The following is a 21621-nucleotide window of genomic DNA, read 5'->3' as shown; positions in this document are numbered from 1 at the left end:
GGTCTTGCAGTGAAGACTACGCCGGCGCCTGAGTGTAAGTCGCCTTTGACTGCGTCGAAAACAATGATCCTGCAGTCACACCATGCCAACCAACAAATTGTGTGCTTTTTCATGAAGTACTCAGCCACGTGTTGAATGTTTTTTGCATCGTTTTACCTTGTACAGCGGCACTTTGGTTGTTTCCCAAGCGCGAAGGTGAATGTTCCAGAATCCTTTCAAAATGTAAACGTCTCTGATGCCATTGGGCTAAGCTAACTAAGTCGAGTCCCGGATCTTACAATTTGCCCGAGAAAATGTAGATTTGGTCAGCCGTGACCCGCAAGTTGCCCTTTGCTCAAAATGGTGGACTGAAGGGCAAAAACAGGCGTGTGCTCTGATCTGTTCCCCAAATCAAATTGTGCCCTCAGCCAACAAGTGTGCTCCCGGGTGGCTCGAGCACGACTCCAGCTGCTACAAGAAGGTGGAGGAGCCCAACGGTTGGGTGGGGGCCTGGCACCACTGCGTCTGGGAGGGCGGCGACCTGCTCTCCATCACCTCCTCGGCCGAGGAGGACTTTGTGAAGGGGACCATGGGCGACGACACGCCCTTCTGGCTGGGACTCTCCAACCAGGTGAGACGGAAGCGGCAGTGGACTCTGCAGCAACAACTGGGACTGTTGTTCTTTTCCCCCCCAGAAATGCGACAAGTTCTGGTGTCACTTTGAAGGCGGGAGCCAGAATCTGACCTGGTCTGATGGCGAGACAATGAATCACACCAACTGGGCCTCAAATCAACTCGAAAGGTAAGACGTAACAACTTTGCATGCTGTCGTCAGCCGGAGGTTCTGGAGCCAATTTTGAAAACGGCCACTTGGGGAAAGGAAAGAAAAGAAAAACACGGGAAAATAATTACTTGTTTTTTTTTCTCCCGACAGCGCCGACGTTGCGTCCTGCGCCTACGTCAACCAAGGGGGAAAGGGTGATCCCGGCAAGTGGCGGTCTGGCTCCTGTCTTTCCTCGTTGGCCTACGTGTGCAAACGGCCGCTGAGTAAGCCTGCACGTTTGTAATCAAGTTGACTTTGAAAAGAGAAAAGCTCAAACAGGTCTTTTTGTTATGCAGACTGCTCGACGTGTTCGCCCAAAAGTGGTCCTGCTATAGTGACGAGTGAGTTGCAGCACACTTATTTGCACTTGTCGTCCATCTTGTCATGGGCATATTTTTCTTTGTGGCCCCAGCCTCCGACTGCCACGACAACACCTTCCACTATGGCGATTATTGTTATCATTACGAGAAGACGGTTAAAACCTTTGACGATGCCGAGAAGTTCTGTCTTGCCTGGGGAGGCCACCTGGCGAGTGTCCACTCCAAGAAAGAGGCCCAATTTGTGTATAGTGAGCACCAAGAGCAACCGCCGCAGTCGTCATTTGACTGAAGCTCTTCTTGCCCTGAAGCTCGTGTTCTCCTTCCTTTCCTCAAGATCACTCGCAGACCTCACAATCTGCTTTCGTGGGACTCAAGAAGAAGGACGACGTCTACGAGTGGAGTGACGGAACAACTTACGTAAGTGAAATGCCTTTGAAAAAGTCATTTTTCAAAATCTAAGCTGTCCAAATTTGAGTAGGATAAAAATAAAAGTGGACATAGGAGAAATGCTGCTCGAGGCTTCAAATTTTGGATTGTTTTGGAGGGGAAATGGGCAAAACTGGGCGCGAGTGAGCGATTGCCGAGGAAGGGCGTTAAGAAGTCCAACACGCTCATGTCGTCCGCAGGACTACAGCAAGTGGCAAGATAACGGCACCGCGGAGAACTGCACATTCCCAAATTCTGTTGGGGAGCTGAGTGTCAGCTCCTGCACAACGGAGCGGCCATTTGTCTGCAAAAGAGGTGCAAACGCCCCTCCCGAGCGCTCCTTCTGCACACATCAAGCATTTGCTCATATTTGTAAACACCATTCCCGCCTCTTCCCCTACAGCCAAGCACGGAGGGCTTCAACAGCTGCCCTCATTAGTCGGCCAACCGGGTAGGTGTCCCGCACTGCCGCCGTCTTGCGCTGTGTTGCGCCATCTTACGCTGTCTGGCTCGCAGAATGGACTGACACATGCGGCTGGTGGCTGGACTACCCCGAGGGTGACTTCTGCTACCTGATGATCCGCCACCCCCCCAAGACCTGGCGGGAAGCGCAAGCCGACTGCCAACGCCTCCATGGGAACCTGCTCAGCATCACCGACTCGCATGAGCAGGCCTTTGTACATGGTAGGCGGCCGTTCGTTGGTGTCACGAATGTATGAATGGATGAACGGATGAATGGATGAACGAATGAACAAACGAATGAATGGTGTCGTTCCAAAATGCGCCTCATGGGCTCAATGAGCGGGTCAGAAAAGCGCATCTCTGGAAGATCCTGTTCCACCTTTGCCTTGGGTCCACAGGTTACGCCAAGTCTCTGCTCTCTCTGTGGTTGGGCGCCGATGTCTCCACCACGGAATATGACGCTCAATGGACTGATGGATCTCCGTTCACTTACATCCACTTGAGTGCAGGTCGGTCTGAAAGCATGTCTGATGCTTATCGTCTGCACTTTGGATGAACGGCGGAGCGCTGAGATCTTGTCTCCCTCCCTCCCTCCCTCCCTCCCTCCCTCCCTCCCTCCCTCCCTCCCTCCCTCCCTCCCTCCCTCCCTCCAGGTGACCCCGGAGAGGGCAAGTGTCTTTCCTTATTCACTGCCAACGGCGTCTGGAAGCACGACTCGTGCGACAAGAAGAGAAGCTACGTCTGCAAGAAGATGAAAAAAGGTGAGTAAGTTGTGATGCTCTGCTGGCCGTCATCGCGCATTGACATCCGTCTGTCCCCTGACGGCCGTCTCTGCCCTGACGGCCGTTCTTTGCCCTGACGGCCGTTCTTTGCCCTGACGGCCGTTCTTTGCCCTGACGGCTGTCTTTGCCCTGTCTGTGCCCTGACGTCAGTCTTGGCCCTGACATCCGTCTTTGCCTTTCCTCTTGCAGGAGTGGAAGAACTTTTGCTGTCTTCTGACGGTAAGCAGCCCGACAAAATTAGTCACAAGTTCTGTGCAATTTTTCTTATTTTATTAAGTCCGCAAATGTACTTGAATGTTTTTCGCGTTGATTCGCATGTGGCGATGTTTGTTTCACAAGCGTGCTTTATAAAGTGATTTTTTTTTTTTTTTGTAGGGAACATTTCAAATTGTAAACGTCTCTGATGCCATAGGGCTAACCCAGTGCTTCTCAATTATTTTCTGTGATGCCCCCCCCAGGGAGAAGAAAACATTTTGCGCCTCCTCCATGTTAGTAACATTAAAGCAAACAAAATATAAATAAAAAAGATCAACTTACAACAAAGAATAACTTTATTAACATTGTTTTTGGTCTGTAACAGATCAAAGTGCATCACTGCCTGAAATAAAAAATTATAAGTATTCAAACTATAAACATTTTTGAGCAACTGCCATTTTATGCTGAAGAAAATACAATAAAATAATAAACATACATAGTATTAAATTAAATAACAGCAATAAATAATATTCAAAGTAATCAGCAACATTAACTCAGAAGCACAAGATGTAAAAAAAAAAAATGTAACCTACAAAAATACATAAAACAATTTGTGCTGTTATTTAATCAAAACAAGGCAGCACTCCACGGCTGCAGTTAGTATCAGCTCTTCTGCCATGGCGTGTTTTTTTTTTTTTTTTTTTTTTTTTTTTTTGCACTGAGCAATATGGTACGCTGCTTTATATGATGCTTGCAGTGCTTGCTGATTGACTAAAGTAGCATTCACAAAGTGGGATGATTGCTCAATATTTTTCTATGGTGTTCCACTGCACTTTTTTTCACCTGCTCTTTTCCGTGCGCTCTCCACTGTAGAGCGGAGACTCCTTGCGCACACTCTTCCAGTGATACCGCCACCTACTGCAGTGGATGTCTAATTACTCTCTCATCTAGCACACCCAAAAGAAAAGCGTGTTCCCCGGTGTCACACGCGCCGCCCCAGGAAGCACTGGGCTAACCTAACAAGTCGAGTCCCGGATCTTCCAATTTGCCTGAAAACATGTGCGAGACATGTTTTGGCCAACCGCGACCTGCAAATTGCCCTTAGCTCAAAATGGTGGACTGAAGGGCAAAAACAGGCGTGTGCTCTGATCTGTTCCCCAAATCAAATTGTGCCCTCAGCCAACAAGTGTGCTCCCGGGTGGCTCCAGCACGACTCCAGCTGCTACAAGAAGGTGGAGGAGCCCAACGGTTGGGTGGGGGCCTGGCACCACTGCGTCTGGGAGGGCGGCGACCTGCTCTCCGTCACCTCCTCGGCCGAGGAGGACTTTGTGAAGGGGACCATGGGCGACGACACGCCCTTCTGGCTGGGACTCTCCAACCAGGTGAGACGGAAGCGGCAGTGGACTCTGCGGCAACAACTGGAACCGTTTTCTTTTTTCCCACCCAGAAATGCGACGACGTCTGGTGTCGCTTTGAAGGCGGGAGCCAGAATCTGACCTGGTCCGATGGCGAGAATACGACACACACCAACTGGGCCCCAAATCAAGACGAAAGGTAAGATGTAACAACTTGTTCTGGTCAGGCGGACACGCGTAAAGGTTCTGGAACCAATTTTGAGAATGAGCACTCAAGGAAAATTACTTTTTGTTTTTTAATCTACCGACAGCACCGACGTTGCGTCCTGCGCCTACGTCAACCAGGGGGGAAGGGGTCAGCCCGGCGAGTGGAGGTCTGGCTCCTGTGATTCCTCGTTGGCCTACATGTGCAAACGGCCGCTGAGTAAGCCTGCACGTCTGCGATCACGTTGCCGTTGAAAGGCGCAAACGGGCTTTTTTTTTTTTTTTTTTTTTTCTCTTTTGCAGGCTGCCCGGAGGGACGGACGTGTTCCCCCAAAAGTGGTCTTGCTGTCGTGAAGAGTGAGTTGCAGCACGCTTATTTGCACTTTAACCATCTGGTCGTGGTTTCCTCCTCAATGTTCTCCATTGTGGCCTCAGCTTCCACCTGCGACAATGGCAACCTACTGTATGGCGATCATTGCTACTTTTACTCGAAGCTGTTCAAAGATTGGGAGGATGCCGAGAAGTTCTGTGTTGCCCAGAGAGGCCACCTGGCTAGCGTCCACTCACAGCAAGAGGCTCAATTCGTGTTTGGTGAGCGCTAAGACGAACCGCCGCAGTTGTCGGTCCCACAAAGCTGCCGTCATTTAGCTGAAGCTCTTCTTGCCCTGAAGCTGTTGTTGTCCTTCCTTTCCTCAAGATCACTCTCAAAGCATTTGGTATTCTTGGCTGGGACTGAAGAAGAAACGCAACAACTATGAGTATAGTGACGGAACAGCTTTTGTAAGTAAATTGCTGACGGACTTTGGAAAGGTCATTCTGCACGAGCTAGGTTGGGAAAGTTGAAATTTGAGCACAACAATTGCGCGGAGGAAGGGCGTTGGGAAGCAGAGTCCAATGCCCTCATGTCGTCCGCAGGACTACGCCGAGTGGCAAGAAAACACCACGGAGGACTGCGCATTCCCAAATTCTGTTGGGAAGATCGGCGGCAGCCCCTGCACGATGAAGCGGCCGTTTGTCTGCAAAACAGGTGCAAAAATGTCACTCCTGAGCGCCCCTTCATGCACTTGCTCATTCACCCTCCTTTACCATGCAGCCAAGCGTGGAGGGCCTCGACAGCTGCCACCATTAGCCAGCCAACAGGGTAGGTGTCTTGCACCGCCGCCGTCTTCTACGCTGTCTTATGCTGTTTTGCCCTCCTGCGCCGGCTGTCCCGCAGGCTGGACTGACAAATGCGGCTGGTGGGTGGACAACCCCTCGGACGACTTCTGCTACCTGTTCAACTTTCAGCCCACCAAGACCTGGCAGGAGGCGAAAGCCGACTGCAAAGGCCGCCAAGGGAACCTGCTCAGCATCGCCGACTCGGACGAGCAGGGATTCGTACGCGGTAGGCTGGCCATGAATTTGCTAGGTCTTTGAGAAAAACCTTTTTTTTTTCTGCTACGCCTTCCTTTCCAACTCAAAACCTGATAAACCCGAGCGAGATATGGCCAGCGTTGCTCGATTGTTGTTGGTTTTTTGTTGTTTCACTCTTTGTTGCAGTATTGTTAGCGCTTTGTCACAGCGCACCCATCAAGTTGTAGTGCAGAGTCAAGTGTGAGTCGTTTTGGAATCTTGCATGTGCTCCTTCGGATCCAAAGGTATCGCCAAGCTTCTGGCGATGAATGATGACGCCTCCCTGTGGTTGGGCGCCGACGCCTCCATCAAGCGTGACGGCGATAAGTGGACTGACGGATCCTTCTTCTCTTACCTCCACTCGAGTGCAGGTCGGCCTGAGCCGGTTGTCAGCTGCACTTTGGAGGAACGGATGAGCGCTCAGATCTTGTTTCCCAACCCCTACCTCCCTCCCTCCCTCCCTCCAGGTGTCACTGAAGGGGGGAAATGTCTTTTCTTGCTCACCGGCAGCGGCGACTGGAAGCGCGACAATTGCGACAAGAAGAGAGGCTACGTCTGCAAGAAAAGAGGTAAGTGAGATGTGACGCTCCGCGGTGGACCGTCATCACGTGTCGACATCCACGTTCTGGTTCCCGCTTGTAGGAAAACCAGCAAAACCCCAGCTGCCACATGACGGTAAGTCACCTTGTCCGTCTCTGTAAAAAAAAGACATTGAGAGAAGTCAACGGTTGTGCTCTCACAGGCTACAAGAAGGAGCTTCTCTGCCAAGACGATTGGAAATCCCTCGAATGTCCCGATAAAAGAGTCATCCGCATACGGTCGGCTTTCCATGGACGGAAGCGTGGCGACGTCTGTCCGAGTGGCGGCGGATCACGCGGTAAGAATCCTCCAGTGGCATTGTTGTTTTTGGCTCGCTGTCCTGGAGCCGTTTCTGTCACGAGGCTTTCACACGCCGTCAGCGTTGGCGGTAACTCGTTTGTAACGTATAACTCAATATCAACATGCATGGACGTGTGAGCGATGGCAATAGAAAATGTTTATTTGACTTTGAATAAAAATAGAAAACGATGAAAAAGAGCGAAGCTGTGCGTTTTTTGGATTCCTCTTTTTCTAATAGTCATTAACCATTAAAATCCCCTACGTCCTGTGACAAGTTGAAGTCAGTATGTAAGTGTGCGAAAAAAATGCGTGTGAAATGGTGGTGTGTTGTCACTTGCAGATGACTGCAGGGTGGAAGGGGCTCTCCGTCACTTCAGAGGATTGTGTGACAACTATCAGATTTGCCCCATTTACCCCATTTACCTTACGGATACGGACTCCTGCCCTGGTGTCTCCAAATACCTCCACGTCGTCTACAGCTGCGAGAAGAAAGGTGGGCTTCACATCCTGACACTTGCCTATGGATGATGTGCCAAGGAAAGAATCCAACGGATCCCCAGATAGAGCGTCGGCTAGGAACGGGTGACCAGACATGAGAATGACCGAGCGAGCGTTCCTTCCACATTGTCTTTTTTTTTTTTTGTCTTTCCCCAGTGTGTCTTGATAGTCTGGGCATCGCTGACGGGAGCATCCCAGACTCTTCTTTTTCAGCCTCTTCCTCTGCGATCAATGCCGAACCTCACAAAGCGCGTCTGGGGGGCAGCGGTTGCTGGAGACCCTCCAAAATAGGTACGTAAAAACAAAATCACAGCTCGTTTGTCGTAGTTTGGTATCCTGAGCAATGGAATGCCTTCCGCCCTCAGTCGGCAGCTGGATCCAGGTGAACCTCGGTCAGAACTTCAAGCTGACAGGCATTGAGACCCGGAGCTGTACATACCGATTGCAAAGTTCCAGTGTATTTGAGATGCAGTTCAGTATTGACGGAGTGACTTGGTATCGCCACCCAGTACAGGTGAGCGGTCGCTGGCTCTCGACTTTGTCGTCCAGGCTGTTGTCGTTCCTTGCAAACGCGCGTGTTTTCTTTCCAGCCTTCTGTGGGGACGTATATCCTAACCAGGCCCGTGTTCGCCCAGTACGTCCGCCTCCTGCCAAGGTTTTTGGGCCTACGCTTTGACGTCTTTGGGTGCAAGTCTGACGACCGCGCTCGCGGTGAGTACGACGTTTGGAGTGCAGTGAGAAACTAGCAAGAAACGGGCTTTGATTTTTTTTCCCTTCTGACCCACAGACATCTTGTGCAGCAGCACAGCCGCCAACCTCGGCCTTGACGGTTCAATGACGTGAGTCAGACTTTTCTTGCCGAAAAGCCTCCTCCTTACTAAACAAACTACTTCCGCAGGGTCCGGTGCCCACTGGGCTGCGCCCAAGCTGACTACGAGGTCTACGGAACACGGATCTACGAACAGGTATATTAATTACCGCACGACCTGCAAACGGAGTTCTTGTTCTATATCTGAGACGTTCTCTGAGTGCAGGACTCAAACGTCTGCGCGGCTGCTATTCACTCTGGCGTCATTGAGATTGGAGGAGATGTGACTTTGCAGAAGAGACCGCCACAGAAAGCCTACGACGGCTCCACCTGTAACGGAATCACCTCGAACATGTGCGTGCTCCGCTTTCACTGGCGAGTCCATTTAAAGATGCCCCACTCATTCTCACTTTACTGTCTGCAGATATGTGAACAAATCGGCTCCGTCTCCGTCTTACACTTTTGTTGACACGGGTGAGTAGAATGTCTAGAATAGAAAGCATTTCTTCACGTGACGCCATCTTGCGCGCAGAGCCGAGATGCTTGGACCGTGACTGGGAGGAGTTTGCGGACTTCTGCTACAAACGTTTTGATGATACAAAGACGTGGTACGGCGCTCGACACTCCTGCTGGGGTCTCGATGCCAATCTGGTGTCCATTCGCTCTGATGCTGAGAAGGATTGGCTGCAGGACTTCTTGAAGTCTGGTGCGCGCGCGCGCTAAGCGTCGCTCACATCGGTTCGATATCTGCCATATCTGGAAAGCGAATGAGAGCTCTGTCGCCGTTTGTCCTCTGCAGCCCCCGGAAACACGTGGACCGGACTGAACGACCTGGTCAATCGCGGCAAATTCGTGTGGTCAGACCGCCGGAAGGTGACGACCTTCACCAACTGGGCACCTCCGGGAAGACCTACCGGCCTGATGGAGAATTGCGTGGCCACCTTGAGCCAGGTAGGTGCAGAAAAGATTGACCCGCTCGCCGAAGACAAGTTTAGATTTAAAATCAATCTCATTCTGACGTTCAGTCTGGCAAATGGAAGAAGATGTCCTGCATGGAATTAAACGGCTACGTGTGTAAGATGCCCACAGCGCGTTATCCGCTGGATTTGGAAAGTGCCAATGCAAGTTGCGAGTAATCATATGAACCTTGCATGATCATTCTGCTTGGTTTACCATGCATTTTGATTGACTGATTGATTTACCATGCATTATTATGATTGATTAACCATGCATTGGTCGTCTTGTTAGTTAGCATGTGTTATGATTCTGTTTAAGTTACCATGCATTCTTCTTCTTCTTGACTTAACATGTGATAATATGATTTACCATACATTATTATTATTTTGTTCAATTTACCATGCATTATTATGAATGATTAACCATGCATTGGTCTTTTTGTTAGATTTACCATGTGTTGTTATTATTCTGTTTAAGTTACCATGCATTCTTCTTCTTGACTTAACATGTGATATTGTGATTTATCATGCATTATTATTATTATTTTGTTCAATTTACCATGCATTATTATGATTGATTAACCATGCATTAGTCGTCTTGTTAGAGTTAGCATGTGTTATGATTCTGTTTAAGTTACCATGCATTCTATTTCTTCTTGATTAACATGTGATATTATGATTTACCATGCATTATTATTATTTTGTTCAATTTACCATGCATTATTATGATTGATTAACCATGCGTTAGTCGTCTTGTTAGATTAACCATGTTATTATTCTGTTTAAGTTACCATGCATTCTTCTTTTTGACTTAACATGTGATATTATGATTTACCATGCAATATTATTTTGTTCAATTTACCATGTTATTATTCTTAGATTTACCATGCATTTTCATAGTTGATTTCTTATATTTCATTCACTTATTGTTAAATTTACCATGCATTATTATTCCATCTGTTTTACCATGTTTAATTGACCCCAAAAAAAACAATAAAATAATAAAGACAATTGGTGTCACCTCTCAACTCATTGGATAGTTTACTGATTTGGACAGAGATGATACTTTAGTGCTCCCGATGTACGAGTATTGGTCAGACCTCCTCATGACCCCATTTTGGTGCATTTTTGCATGGCTCTTTGTAACAATTTGGAAAAAAAGGATGTACTCTATTGCTTTCCACGTCATGAAATCCATCCATTGTCCTGAAGTGCTTCTCCTCACGAGGGTCGCGGCTAGCCTATTCCAGCTGGGGGCACATCCTGAACTGAGTGCCAGGCAGTGGCAGGACCCACATCATTCCCATCACCCCCCTTCCAAAAAAAACCCCCCAAAACAAGTAGGAGCGGTCAATCGGCCTATCATGAATGTTTTTGAAACGCGGGAGGAAACCTACACATGCAAACATGCAAACCCCACACGAGATGGCACTAAAGACTGCGCCTAACGTACTGCACAAATCAAGCAGTAGATATCAAAATTCCACCACACTAGTGTCATGTAAAAAAAAAAAAAAAAGTCACAAGATGACAACCATGGAAAAAAAATTGATGGCATCATGATTCCTGACTGTTTCATGCAAAGATGTGCACTGGACTTTTTAAGCACTGTACCGAATTGACCTAAATTGCAAATAGGCTACATAAAATACATCTGGGGGTTTTTTCATGCTCACTGTGGTACCTCTTTTTTTTTTTTCGCTTTGGAAAACTTTTGATTGCACAGACCACTAGTAATAATCCTAGGATTGGACAAACCTTCACACATCATAATACAAGGGAAGCAAACTAACTCAAAACATACATTTAGCATACGCAAGCAGAAATAACAAATGGTCACATAAAGATTTAATTGCAGGCAAACAAAACAGTAAATATCATAAGCACACAATATCGTATAAAAGAACGTTCTTTTTGACAGCCTCTGTGGTTGCTAATAAACAGTCCTTGAGTGTCAAATGACGACGGATCATTAATGCAGTATGGAAGAAGCCTTGAACGTTCTGACGGCTCCTCCGCAACAAAGCCAAAGGAGCGCGCGCGCGCGCGCGCGTGATGAGGCGTCGGCCAGGAACTTCATGACTCGAATGAATGAATTTTTGAATGACTTTATTTGTTTCAAACATGTAAACATCATCAATCAAATGAAGACACATGAAAATAAAAAGCAAAAACAAGGTGAACGTCATTTAAATGATGCCTGTATAAATACTATTATGTTTGTACATAATACAATCTACTGCACCAAATGGGCTATTTACTTGTCTGAAAAGGAGGAGTGGGAAAACGTACGACATGCTTTTGAATATTTTCAGGCAAACAGTTTTGCTTTCATATACTTGGATTTAATTATTTGTATTTACTGCTAAACGAGTTGACTGCTTTTCGCTGTTGTACACGTCCAGAACATTTACAAAATTACAAACACGAAAGGATACAAAGTGGACAGTGCTGGTTTTTTTTTTTGTTTGTTTCTTTCTTTCTTTCTTTTGGTCATACACAAACAGGCGCGCGCGCCACTGCCCACGTGGCTTGAGAGTGCTTTGAGATGACTACCTTTGAATGTGACGTGTTCGACGGCGTGTGGGCGCGGCCTGCCTCTGGCTCGGAGCAGGGTGCACCAAACGTCCATTTTTCTCTGGACTAAAATCCACTAACTAATCTCAGTGAGGCGATTTATCACTTCTTTCCTCCCGACTGCAACCGTTGCGACCCTCAGCGAGAGGGGGGATTTTCCTCCAACATGTGGAAAGAACTAAAGCGTGTTCTTCTCGTGATTGGCATATATTGGACATGTGGCTCAGGTAAGCAATTTGTATCTTTAGTCCATTGAAACAACAGTCAAGAGCTGGAATGTACTGTACTGTGAGTTAACATGACTGCATCTGCTTATCTTCTAATGTGACGGTGCCTGAGATAAAAAAAAAAAAAAAATGAATAAAAAAATGAATCATTGCAATGTCACACCAAATGGACGACAAAAACTTTGAGGAAGAATTCTCATTATTCGGACACTTTGATGTAGTTGCTGTGTACAACTTGGTTTGAGAGGAGCACGATTGCTTTGTGCCGTGGTGAATTGTCCCGGGCCGGACCTTTCTTATTATCGAGGCTTGCCTTTATCATCATTTTCATCGTTCATGTGGGCTGCTGTTATGTCCGAACATACGGGCAACTCGACTTTGAAATGACGAGCTAAAACCGTTGAGTCAAGTGTCTTTGCGGTTTTTTTTTTTTTTTTTTTTTGTACGGCGCTCTGTTTTTTTATTTTTTTATTCCTAAAACATGGGCACGCTTGGAATTCCGGAGCGGCTGTTTGGACTTTGTGACACTTAGATGAGTTGCACCGTTAGGGTTAAAAGACAGAGAATGTCAACAAGACACAAGAATAATAATAAATGATATATAATAATAATGATAATAGTGATAATAGTGATAACACTCGTTTAATGGTAATAAACGTAATACATTTATTATTAATAATAATGATAATAATAATAATAATGATAATAAAGAATAATCATTTCTTATACAATATAAAGACAAGGTATTTCTTGGCGCCCCCTATGATACGAATATTTTCATGATTTATATTAGCTAATTATAATGAATGCTAATCAATCATTATTAGCCATTATTAATAGTTTCTTACAGTCCTTGATGGAGTATTAGCAATCATTTCTTACAGCCCCTTTTTATACAACAGATATTTCCTAGCACCTCATGGTTATTGGGATCTAAATATAGATCATAATCATTATGTTATATGAATAATTATATTGTAATTATATTATTAATAACAATGAATAAATATAATTTAACAATCATTTAGTACAGCCCTTTATACAATAGCCATTTCTTGGCGGTTCTATTATAAACAAATATTTCTCATGATTTAGATGATCAAAGACTCATCAGAGACATCAATAAACTTGAGCTAAGAAGGGGGGAGCGGTCCAACTGTTGCAACGTGTTACTACATTCGATTGAGTTGCGTTGTGCTGTAGCACCCTCTAGTGGTGAAATGTGTGACGACCTGATTTGAGTTTAGGTCATTGGTCATCGATATGCCACACGTGCGTAACTGCTGGGTGGGGTGATTGCTGAGGGTGAAGATGATGATGATGATGATGATGATGGCATCTTTTAAGTGGAACAACTTGCACCATTGCTGGCTGACTACATACGTTTTGCCCCACTTTACATCTGAAGCTTGGTATCATCACTTTGGGGAAATTGTGTGCAATCCTGGGCAGGCGTAAGTGATGCTTTTATGCGAACAATCAGCAGCTCCACTTTGCTGCATGGCGCTGGCTGGACCCTAAAATGAAGGACAGGCACGTTTTTGGAAGGGGCCAAAGCGACAATAGTTGCCCCCCGCCCCCCGACAGAATCCTCGTGCATTTGGTTGAGATGCCCCCAATGAAGTAAAAACATGCAAGTGTTCCATCGGTGTGCTCTGATCTGTCCGCCTGATCCCCAAATTGTGCCTTCAGCCAACAAGTGTCTTCCCGGGTGGCGCAAGCACGACTCCAGCTGCTACAAGGAGGAGATGACGCCCAACGGATGGCTGGGGGCCCGGCACCACTGCGTCTGGCAGGGCGGCGACCTGCTCTCCATCACCTCCTCGGCCGAGGAGGACTTTGTGAAGGACACCATGGGCAACACCCGCTTCTGGCTGGGACTCTCCAACCAGGTGAGACGGAAGCAGTCGTGGACTCTGCAGCCACAACTGGAACTGTTTTCTTTTTTGCACCCCAGAAATGCGACGACGTCTGGTGTCGCTTTGAAGGCGGGAGCCAGAAGCTGATCTGGTCCGATGGCGAGACAACGACACACACCAACTGGGCCTCGGACCAATTTAAAAGGTAAGAAGTCACATCTTCGCATGCTGTTGTCAGGCGGACACGCGTAAAGGTTCTGGAACCAATTTTGAGAACGAGCACTCAAGGAAAAGTAGGAAAATGTTCCTTTTTATAATCTATTCCTTTTTATAATCTACCGACAGCGCCGACGTCGCGTCCTGCGCCTACGTCAACCAAGGAGCTCATTATTCGTCTGGGAAGTGGAGGTCTGGCTCCTGCGCTTCCTCGCTGGCCTACATGTGCAAACGGCCGCCGAGTAAGTCTGCACGTCCGTGGTCACGTTGCTGATGAAAGGTGAGATGCGCAAACGGGTCTTTTTTTGCAGGCTGCCCGGAGGGACGGACGTCTACCTCCAATAGTGTTTCTGCTGTTATGAAGAGTGAGTTGGAGCACGCTTATTTGCACCATCTCGTCATGGTTTCCTCCTCAATGTTTTTCTTTGTGGCCTCAGCTTCCGACTGCGACGATGGCAGCTTCCTTTATGGCGATGATTGCTATCTTTTTGACGCGACGTATAGAACTTGGGAGGATGGCGAGAAGTTTTGTCTCGCCCGGCGAGGCCACCTGGCTAGCATACACTCTGAGCAAGAGGCCCGATTCATTGCTGGTGAGCACCAAGAAGAACCGCCACAGTCGTCATTTGGCTGAAGCTCTTCTTGCCCTGAAGCTCTTGTTCTTCTTCCTTTCATCAAGATCACTCAATTTCCTCTCACACTTGGGTGAGAGAAAAGAAGAAGGGCAACAACTACGAGTGGACTGACGGAACACCTTCTAATGTAAGTGGATTGCTGAAGGCCTTTGGAAAAGTCATGTTGCAGGCATCCGTCTTGTCTGGAGGCATCGGGCAGCCGCTTACAAAGTATTGGCGCTCTGATTCTAGAGAGGAGGCGGTTAAGATGATATATCCCGGCCGGTGGCTCGGGTTTATCGGGTTAGTTGCTTTGTGCACGTTTCCCCCAGACATTTGGGTTGTCAGGGCGGGTACAATGTTTGATTGCAATGTTCATACTACTTCTGACTGACAGGGTTAGTTGCTTTGTGCACATTTTTCCCAGACATTTATTTGGGTGCCAGGGCGGGCACAATGTTTTATTGCAATGTTCATACTACTTTGACTGACAAAAGTGAACCCAACAACCAAAGTGAAACTTTAATGAGAGAAGGTACGAAAACGCTGCAAGTGAGGAAATGCGGCGGGAAGATGACCACATTAAATGCAACGCGCTAAAGTTCTGTCCAAAATCTCATCCGCAGGACTCCGGACAAATGTATAGCTCCTACTCCAGTGGTGTCTGTTCCTTTTTGAATTACAACCACTACCTGTACAGAATGTATGGTTGCCACTGGAAATACCCACCGGTCTGCAAAACAGGTGCAAACGTCCCTCCCGAGCGCCCCTTTTGGATGTGTCAAGCATTGGCTCATATTCGCTGCCCTTTTTCTGCAGCCAAGCGCGGAGGGCCTCCACAGCTGCCACCATTAGTCAGCCAGCCGGGTAGGTGACCCGCACTGCCGCCGTCTTACGCTGTCTTGCGCCGTCTTACGCCGTCTGGCTCGCAGACTGGACTCAGAAATGCGGCTGGTGGCTAGACTACCCCGAGGGCGACTTCTGCTACCTGATGATCCGCCAGCCCACCAAGACCTGGCAGGAGGCGCAAGCTGACTGCAAACGCCTCCAAGGGAACCTGCTCAGCATCACCGACCGCGATGAGCAGATCTTTGTGCATGGTAGGCGGCCGTGAATTGAAATATTGGCCATGAACAAGTTTTTGTTGTTCTATGTTCATTCCGAACCTGTTTGAAACATGAAAATAGGAAAATAAAACACCGCTTTAAAGTGCCATGTCCGAGTCACTGAAAGAAACAACCCAAAACCCCCAACAACAAAGAATGCTCGAGTAGAAGGAAGCAGAGCTTTTTAGATTCCATTCAACAAATAATTCAATCAATAAAACCGAAGTGGACACACTTTCAGATTCCTTTTTGCATGTGTGTAGTCAGTTTTGTTTTGGGTTTTTTTTCCCCCTCATACATGTTAAGAAAGCAGTTTTTGGACACTTTTTTGAAACACTTTGATGCTTGCACTATTTACGTGCTCATTTTCCAGACCATTCCACAATTTCAAACGTTTTATGATAACGTTCCTTCTTACGAGTCCTCATAATGCTGGGTAATTTATTCTTGTATTTTTATGAATAGTTTACACAGCGTGTTCTTCTCCTCGCAGGCCTTTTTAAGGCTTTAGTGACCCACATGGGCTCTTTGCCTCTTTTTTGTACTATTTGTTGACAGGACAGGTTTTATGGTATAATGTTGGAAAGAAAGAGAGAGATATACTTGCAACATCAGCACTTTGTTTTTGTTGAGGTCTGATACCCTCAGCCGTCTAGCCTGTTTCAGTAGCTCCGATTTGTGTTTGCAAACCGCACTGTTATCGCTGCTTTGCTTTTGATATTTCTCGATGGTCCCCCTGTCTAACTCAATTCCTTTTGAGCTGAGAAAGTCGGATCAGCCGGAGCTCAACGGATAACGCGTCCTCCTCACTCGGCTCCTCTTTGATTCATTCTGGTACAGGTTACATCAAGGCTCTGACGGACGCATCTTCTCTGTGGTTGGGCGCCAATGTCCCCATCCATGACGAAGGCAGCACTTGGGCTGACGGAAGCCCGTTCACTTACACCCGCCCGACTTCAGGTCTGTCGGAGACGGTTGTCTGCTGCATTTTGCAGGAACGGAGGAGCGCTGAGATCTTCTCTCCCGCCCCCCCCAGGTACAGCCAATGGAAATTGTCTTTCCTTCCTCACTGGCAACAACTGGATTTACGACTCGTGCAACAAGACGAGAGGTTACGTCTGCAAGAAGAGAGGAGAAGTGGGTAAGTGAGAGGCAACGCCCCACCGACTGTCATCGCCCCTTGACGTCTGACTGTGCCTTGACGTCTCTTTTCCTTTCGTCTTGCAGTAAAGGCTACGCCGGCTCCTGAGTGTAAGTCGCCTTCGACTGCGTCGAAAACAATGACCCTGGAGTCACACCATGCCAACCAACAAATTGTGTGCTTTTTCATTTTTATGAAGTACTCAGCCACGTGTTGAATGTTTTTTGCGTCGGTTTACCTTGTACAGCGGCACTTTGGTTGTTTCTCAAGCGCGAAGGTGAATGTTCGGGAATCCTTTCAAAATGTAAACGTCTCTGATGCCATTGGGCTAAGCTAACCAAGCCGAGTCCTGGATCTTCCAATTTGCCCGAGAAAATGTAGATTTGGCCAGCCGTGACCCGCAAATTGCCCTTTGCTCAAAATGGTGGACTGGAGGGCAAAAACAGGAGTGTACTCTCATCTGTTCGCCAAATTGTGCCCTCAGCCAACAAGTGTGCTCCCGGGTGGCTCGAGCACGACTCCAGCTGCTACAAGAAGGAGGAGGACCCCAACGGTTGGCTGGGGGCCTGGCACCACTGCGTCTGGCTGGGCGGCAACCTGCTCTCTGTCACCTCCTCGGCCGAGGAGGACTTTGTGAAGGGCACCATGGGCGAGGACACCCCCTTCTGGCTGGGACTCTCCAACCAGGTGAGACGGAAGCAGCAGTGGACTCTGCAACAACTGTGACTGTTGTTCTTTTCCCCCCCAGAAATGCGACAAGTTCTGGTGTCGCTTTGAAGGCGGGAGCCAGAAGCTGACCTGGTCCGATGGCCAGACAACCACACACCGCAACTGGGCCTCAAATCAACTCGAAAGGTAAGACGTAACAACTTTGCATGCTGTTGTCAGGCGGAGGAGCCAATTTTGAAAACGCCCACTTGGGGAAAAAAAAAAAACACGGGAAAATAATTCCTTGGTTTTTTTTTCTCCCGACAGCGCCGACGTTGCGTCCTGCGCCTACGTCAACCAAGGGGGAAAGGGTGATCCCGGCAAGTGGCGGTCTGGCTCCTGTCTTTCCTCGTTGGCCTACGTGTGCAAACGGCCGCTGAGTAAGCCTGCACGTTTGTAATCAAGTTGACTTTGAAAGGAGAAAAGCTCAAACAGGTCTTTTTTTTATGCAGACTGCCCGACGTGTTCGCCCAAAAGTGGTCCTGCTCTAGTGACGAGTGAGTTGCAGCACACTTATTTGCACTTGTCGTCCATCTTGTCATGGGCATATTTTTCTTTGTGGCCCCAGCCTCCGACTGCCACGACAACACCTTCCACTATGGCGATTATTGTTATCATTACGAGAAGACGGTTAAAACCTTTGAGGATGCCGAGAAGTTCTGTCTTGCCCGGGGAGGCCACCTGGCTAGCGTCCACTCACAGCAAGAGGCCCAATTTGTGTATGGTGAGCACCAAGAGCAACAACCGCTGCAGTCGTCATTTGAAGCTCTTTTTGCCCTGAAGCTCGTGTTCTCCTTCCTTTCCCCAAGATCACTCGCAGACCTCACAATCTGCTTTCGTGGGACTCAAGAAGGAGGACGACGACGAATACGAGTGGAGTGACGGAACAACCTACGTAAGTGAAATGCCTTTGAAAAAGTCATTTTTTAAAAGATGAGCTGGGAAAGTCCAAATTTGAGCAGGATAAAAAAAAAAGGTGGAGAAATGCCGCTCGAGGCTTCAACGATTGTCTTGTTTTGGAGGGGAAATGGGTAAAACTTGGGTGCGAGTGAGCGACTGCCGAGGAAGGGGCGTTGGGAAGCCGAGCGGACAGAGTCCAACACGCTCATGTCGTCCGCAGAAATACGACGGCTGGGAAGATGGCGACGCCACGGGGAACTGCGCATTCGCAAATTCTGTTGGGAAGTTGAGTGCCAGCTCCTGCACAACGCAGCGGCCATTTGTCTGCAAAGCAGGTGCGAACGCCCCTCCCGAGCGCTCCTCCTGCACACATCAAGCATTTGCTCATGTTTGCAAACACCCCCTCCCCCGTTCCCCCGCAGCCAAGCACGGAGGGCCTCGACAGCTGCCACCATCAATCGGCCAACTACGTAGGCGTCGTCGCGCACTGCAGCCGTCTTGCCCCATCGGCACGCCGTCTTATGCTGTCTTACGTCTGCAGGCTGGACTGAGAAATGCGGCTGGTGGCTGGACAACCCCACCGACGACTTCTGCTACCTGTTCAAGTTTCAGACCACCAAGACCTGGCAGGAGGCGCAAGCTTACTGCGAAGGCCGCCAAGGGAACCTGCTCAGCATCGCCGACTTGCACGAGCAGGGCTTGGTACACGGTAGGAGGCCATGAATTAAAATATATTGGCCATAAACAAGTGGATCAATTCTTGTTTTCCAACATGAAGCAAACAAGAAATAGAACCTAAAGTAAATCGAAAAAGGCGTCATGTCTTTGTACACGGTCTTCATACACGGTAGGCTGGCCATGAATTTGCTAAGACTTTGAGAAAAACCTTTTTTTTTTCCTGCTACGCCTTCCTTTCCAACTGAAAACCTGATAAACCCGAGATATGGCCAGCTATGCTTGGGTGTTGTTGTTTTTTTTTTTGTTGTTTCACTCTTTGTTGCAGTATTGTTAGCGCTTTGTCACGGCCGTGCCACATCCATCAAGTCGGAAGTGCAGAGTCAAGTGTTGAGTCGTTGAATAATCTTGCATCTTCTCTTTGGGATCCAAAGGTATCGCCAAGACTCTGATCGGTGATGATGCCTCCCTGTGGTTAGGCGCCAGCGCCTCCATCGAGCATGACGGCGGCAAGTGGGCTGACGGATCCCCCTTCTCTTACCTCCACTCGAGTGCAGGTCGGGCAGAGGCGGTTGTCAGCTGCACTTTGGAGGAACGGATGAGCGCTCAGAGCTTGTTTCCCCTCCCTCCCTCCCTCCCTCCCTCCCTCCCTCCCTCCCTCCCTCCCTCCCTCCCTCCCTCCCTCCCTCCCTCCCTCCCTCCCTCCCTCCCTCCCTCCCTCCCTCCCTCCCTCCCTCCCTCCCTCCCTCCCTCCCTCCCTCCCTCCAGGTGTCACTGAAGGGGGGAAATGTCTTTCCTTGCTCACTAGCAGCGGCGACTGGGAGCGTGACGAGTGCGACAACAAGAAAGGCTACGTCTGCAAGAAAAGAGGAAAAGGTAAGTGAGATGTGACGCCCCACAGTGGATCGTCATCACGTGTCGACAGCCACGTTCTGGTTCCCGCTTCTAGGAAAGCCAGCAAAACCCCAGCTGCCACATGACGGTAAGTCACCTTGTGCGTCTCTGTAAAAATAGACATTGAGAGAAGTCAACGGTTGTGCTCTCACAGGCTACAAGGAGCAACGTTTCTGCCAAGACGATTTGAAATTCCTTGGATGTCCCGATGAAAGAGTCATCCGCATACGGTCGGCTTTCCATGGACGGAAGCGTAGCGACGTCTGTCCGAGCGGAGGCGGATCACGCGGTAAGAATCCTCCAGCGGCATCGTTGTTTTTGTCTCGCTGTCCTGGAGCCGTTTCTGTCACGAGGCTTTCACACGCCGTCAGCGTTGGCGGTAACTCGTTTGTAACGTATAACTCAATATCAACACGCATGGATGTGTGAGCGATGGCAATAGAAAATGTTGACTTGACTTTGAATAAAAATAGAAAACGATGAAAAAGAGCTAAGCCGCGCGCTTTTTGGATTCCTCTTTTTCTAATAGTCATTAACCATTAAAATCCCCTACGTCCTGTGACAAGTTGAAGTCAGTATGTAAGTGTGCGTGTGAAATGGTGGTGTGTTGTCACTTGCAGATGACTGCAGGGTGGAAGGGGCTCTCTCTCATTTTAGAGGATTGTGCGACAACTATCAGATTTGCCCCATTTACCCTTGGGATACGGACTCCTGCCCTGGTGTCTCCAAATACCTCCACGTCGTCTACAGCTGCGAGAAGAAAGGTGGGCTTCACATCCTGACACTTGCCGATGGATGATGTGCCAAGGAAAGAATCCAACAGATCCCCAGTTAGAGCGTCGGCTAGGAACGGGTGACCAGACATGAGAATGAATGAGCAAGCGTTCCTTCCACATTGTCTTTTTTTTTGTCTTTCCTCAGTGTGTCTTGATAGTCTGGGCATCGCTGACGGGAGAATCCCAGACTCTTCCTTTTCAGCCTCCTCCTCTGAGATCAATGCCGAACCTCACAAAGCGCGTCTTGGGGGCAGCGGTTGCTGGAGACCCTCCGAAATGTGTACGTAAAAAAAAAATCACAGCTCGTCGAACTCGTCCGTCGCAGTTTGGTATCCTGAGCAATGGAATGCCTTCCGCCCTCAGTCGGCAGCTGGATCCAGGTGAACCTCAGTCAGAACTTCAAGGTGACAGGCGTCGAGACCCAGAGCTGTACATACCGATTGCAAAGTTCCAGCGTATTTGAGATGCAGTTCAGTATTGACGGAGTGACTTGGTATCGCCACCCAAAGCAGGTGAGCGGTCGTCGACTCGTTTCGTCGTCCAGGCTGTTGTCGTTCCTTGCAAACGCGCGTGTTTTGTTTCCAGCCTTCTGTGGGGACGTATATTCTAACCACGCCCGTGTTCGCCCAGTACGTCCGCCTCCTGCCAAAGTTTTTGGGCCTACGCTTTGACGTCTTGGGGTGCACGTCTGACGACAGCGCTCGCGGTGAGTGCGACGTTTGGAGCGCAGTGAGAAACAGATTTTGATTGATTTGATTGACTTTCCCTTCTGACCCACAGACATCTGATGCAGCAGCAGAGCCACCGACCTCAGCCTCGACGGTTCAATGACGTGAGTTGGACTTGATA

General features: G+C 48.5%; 2 protein-coding genes across 6 annotated transcripts in view; both read left to right on the top strand.

The window, feature by feature from the left end:
• Positions 1–21621, top strand: part of LOC148397589 (C-type mannose receptor 2-like) — a 43012-nt gene that overhangs the window by 19488 nt on the left and 1903 nt on the right. For 3 of the 5 annotated variants that reach the window (XM_088375531.1, XM_088375535.1, XM_088375533.1), the window contains exons 13-49: positions 11–34; positions 408–610; positions 675–781; positions 914–1026; positions 1099–1143; positions 1215–1370; positions 1457–1539; positions 1749–1863; positions 1952–1999; positions 2065–2232; positions 2409–2519; positions 2664–2771; positions 2982–3011; positions 4167–4369; positions 4435–4541; positions 4654–4766; positions 4850–4903; positions 4982–5137; positions 5244–5326; positions 5462–5573; positions 5640–5687; positions 5763–5930; positions 6184–6309; positions 6406–6507; positions 6581–6613; positions 6681–6815; positions 7158–7310; positions 7472–7606; positions 7681–7829; positions 7906–8026; positions 8103–8154; positions 8214–8280; positions 8350–8477; positions 8548–8597; positions 8656–8829; positions 8923–9074; positions 9149–10090. In XM_088375531.1, coding sequence (XP_088231657.1) covers positions 11–34; positions 408–610; positions 675–781; positions 914–1026; positions 1099–1143; positions 1215–1370; positions 1457–1539; positions 1749–1863; positions 1952–1999; positions 2065–2232; positions 2409–2519; positions 2664–2771; positions 2982–3011; positions 4167–4369; positions 4435–4541; positions 4654–4766; positions 4850–4903; positions 4982–5137; positions 5244–5326; positions 5462–5573; positions 5640–5687; positions 5763–5930; positions 6184–6309; positions 6406–6507; positions 6581–6613; positions 6681–6815; positions 7158–7310; positions 7472–7606; positions 7681–7829; positions 7906–8026; positions 8103–8154; positions 8214–8280; positions 8350–8477; positions 8548–8597; positions 8656–8829; positions 8923–9074; positions 9149–9259 — 4043 coding nt within the window. In that variant the 3' untranslated portion in view covers positions 9260–10090. Of the gene's footprint in view, positions 1–10; positions 35–407; positions 611–674; positions 782–913; positions 1027–1098; positions 1144–1214; positions 1371–1456; positions 1540–1748; positions 1864–1951; positions 2000–2064; positions 2233–2408; positions 2520–2663; positions 2772–2981; positions 3012–4166; positions 4370–4434; positions 4542–4653; positions 4767–4849; positions 4904–4981; positions 5138–5243; positions 5327–5461; positions 5574–5639; positions 5688–5762; positions 5931–6183; positions 6310–6405; positions 6508–6580; positions 6614–6680; positions 6816–7157; positions 7311–7471; positions 7607–7680; positions 7830–7905; positions 8027–8102; positions 8155–8213; positions 8281–8349; positions 8478–8547; positions 8598–8655; positions 8830–8922; positions 9075–9148; positions 10091–21621 lie in introns of those variants that run through there. The other 2 variants (XM_088375534.1, XM_088375532.1) reach the window with 2 other exon arrangements.
• LOC148397590 (C-type mannose receptor 2-like) lies at positions 11653–21478 on the top strand. The gene is made up of 30 exons (XM_088375568.1): positions 11653–11883; positions 13576–13775; positions 13841–13947; positions 14088–14200; positions 14270–14323; positions 14396–14551; positions 14638–14720; positions 15199–15316; positions 15392–15439; positions 15505–15672; positions 16519–16638; positions 16715–16819; positions 16906–16929; positions 17304–17506; positions 17568–17674; positions 17795–17907; positions 17980–18024; positions 18096–18251; positions 18337–18422; positions 18648–18762; positions 18850–18897; positions 18969–19136; positions 19537–19659; positions 19871–19978; positions 20052–20084; positions 20151–20285; positions 20617–20760; positions 20918–21052; positions 21143–21284; positions 21358–21478. Exons 1-29 carry the CDS (start codon positions 11823–11825, stop codon positions 21154–21156), a joined length of 3090 nt encoding a protein of 1029 aa, XP_088231694.1. The 5' UTR covers positions 11653–11822; the 3' UTR covers positions 21157–21284; positions 21358–21478.

This window comes from Syngnathus floridae, chromosome 5 (assembly GCF_059516105.1).
Source record: "Syngnathus floridae isolate MCC-2025c chromosome 5, RoL_Sflo_1.0, whole genome shotgun sequence".
Taxonomy (NCBI): domain Eukaryota; kingdom Metazoa; phylum Chordata; class Actinopteri; order Syngnathiformes; family Syngnathidae; genus Syngnathus; species Syngnathus floridae.
This window is presented reverse-complemented; position numbering and strand designations above follow the sequence as displayed.

Bases quoted from the DNA above. Each gene is read 5' to 3' on its own strand.
- LOC148397590 (XM_088375568.1), top strand. From the start codon at position 11,823: ATGTGGAAAGAACTAAAGCGTGTTCTTCTCGTGATTGGCATATATTGG. The intron at 17,675-17,794 runs GTAAGACGTAAC...TTCTCCCGACAG, and splicing joins GCCTCAAATCAACTCGAAAG to CGCCGACGTTGCGTCCTGCG. The intron at 18,898-18,968 runs GTAGGCGTCGTC...TTACGTCTGCAG, and splicing joins ACCATCAATCGGCCAACTAC to GCTGGACTGAGAAATGCGGC.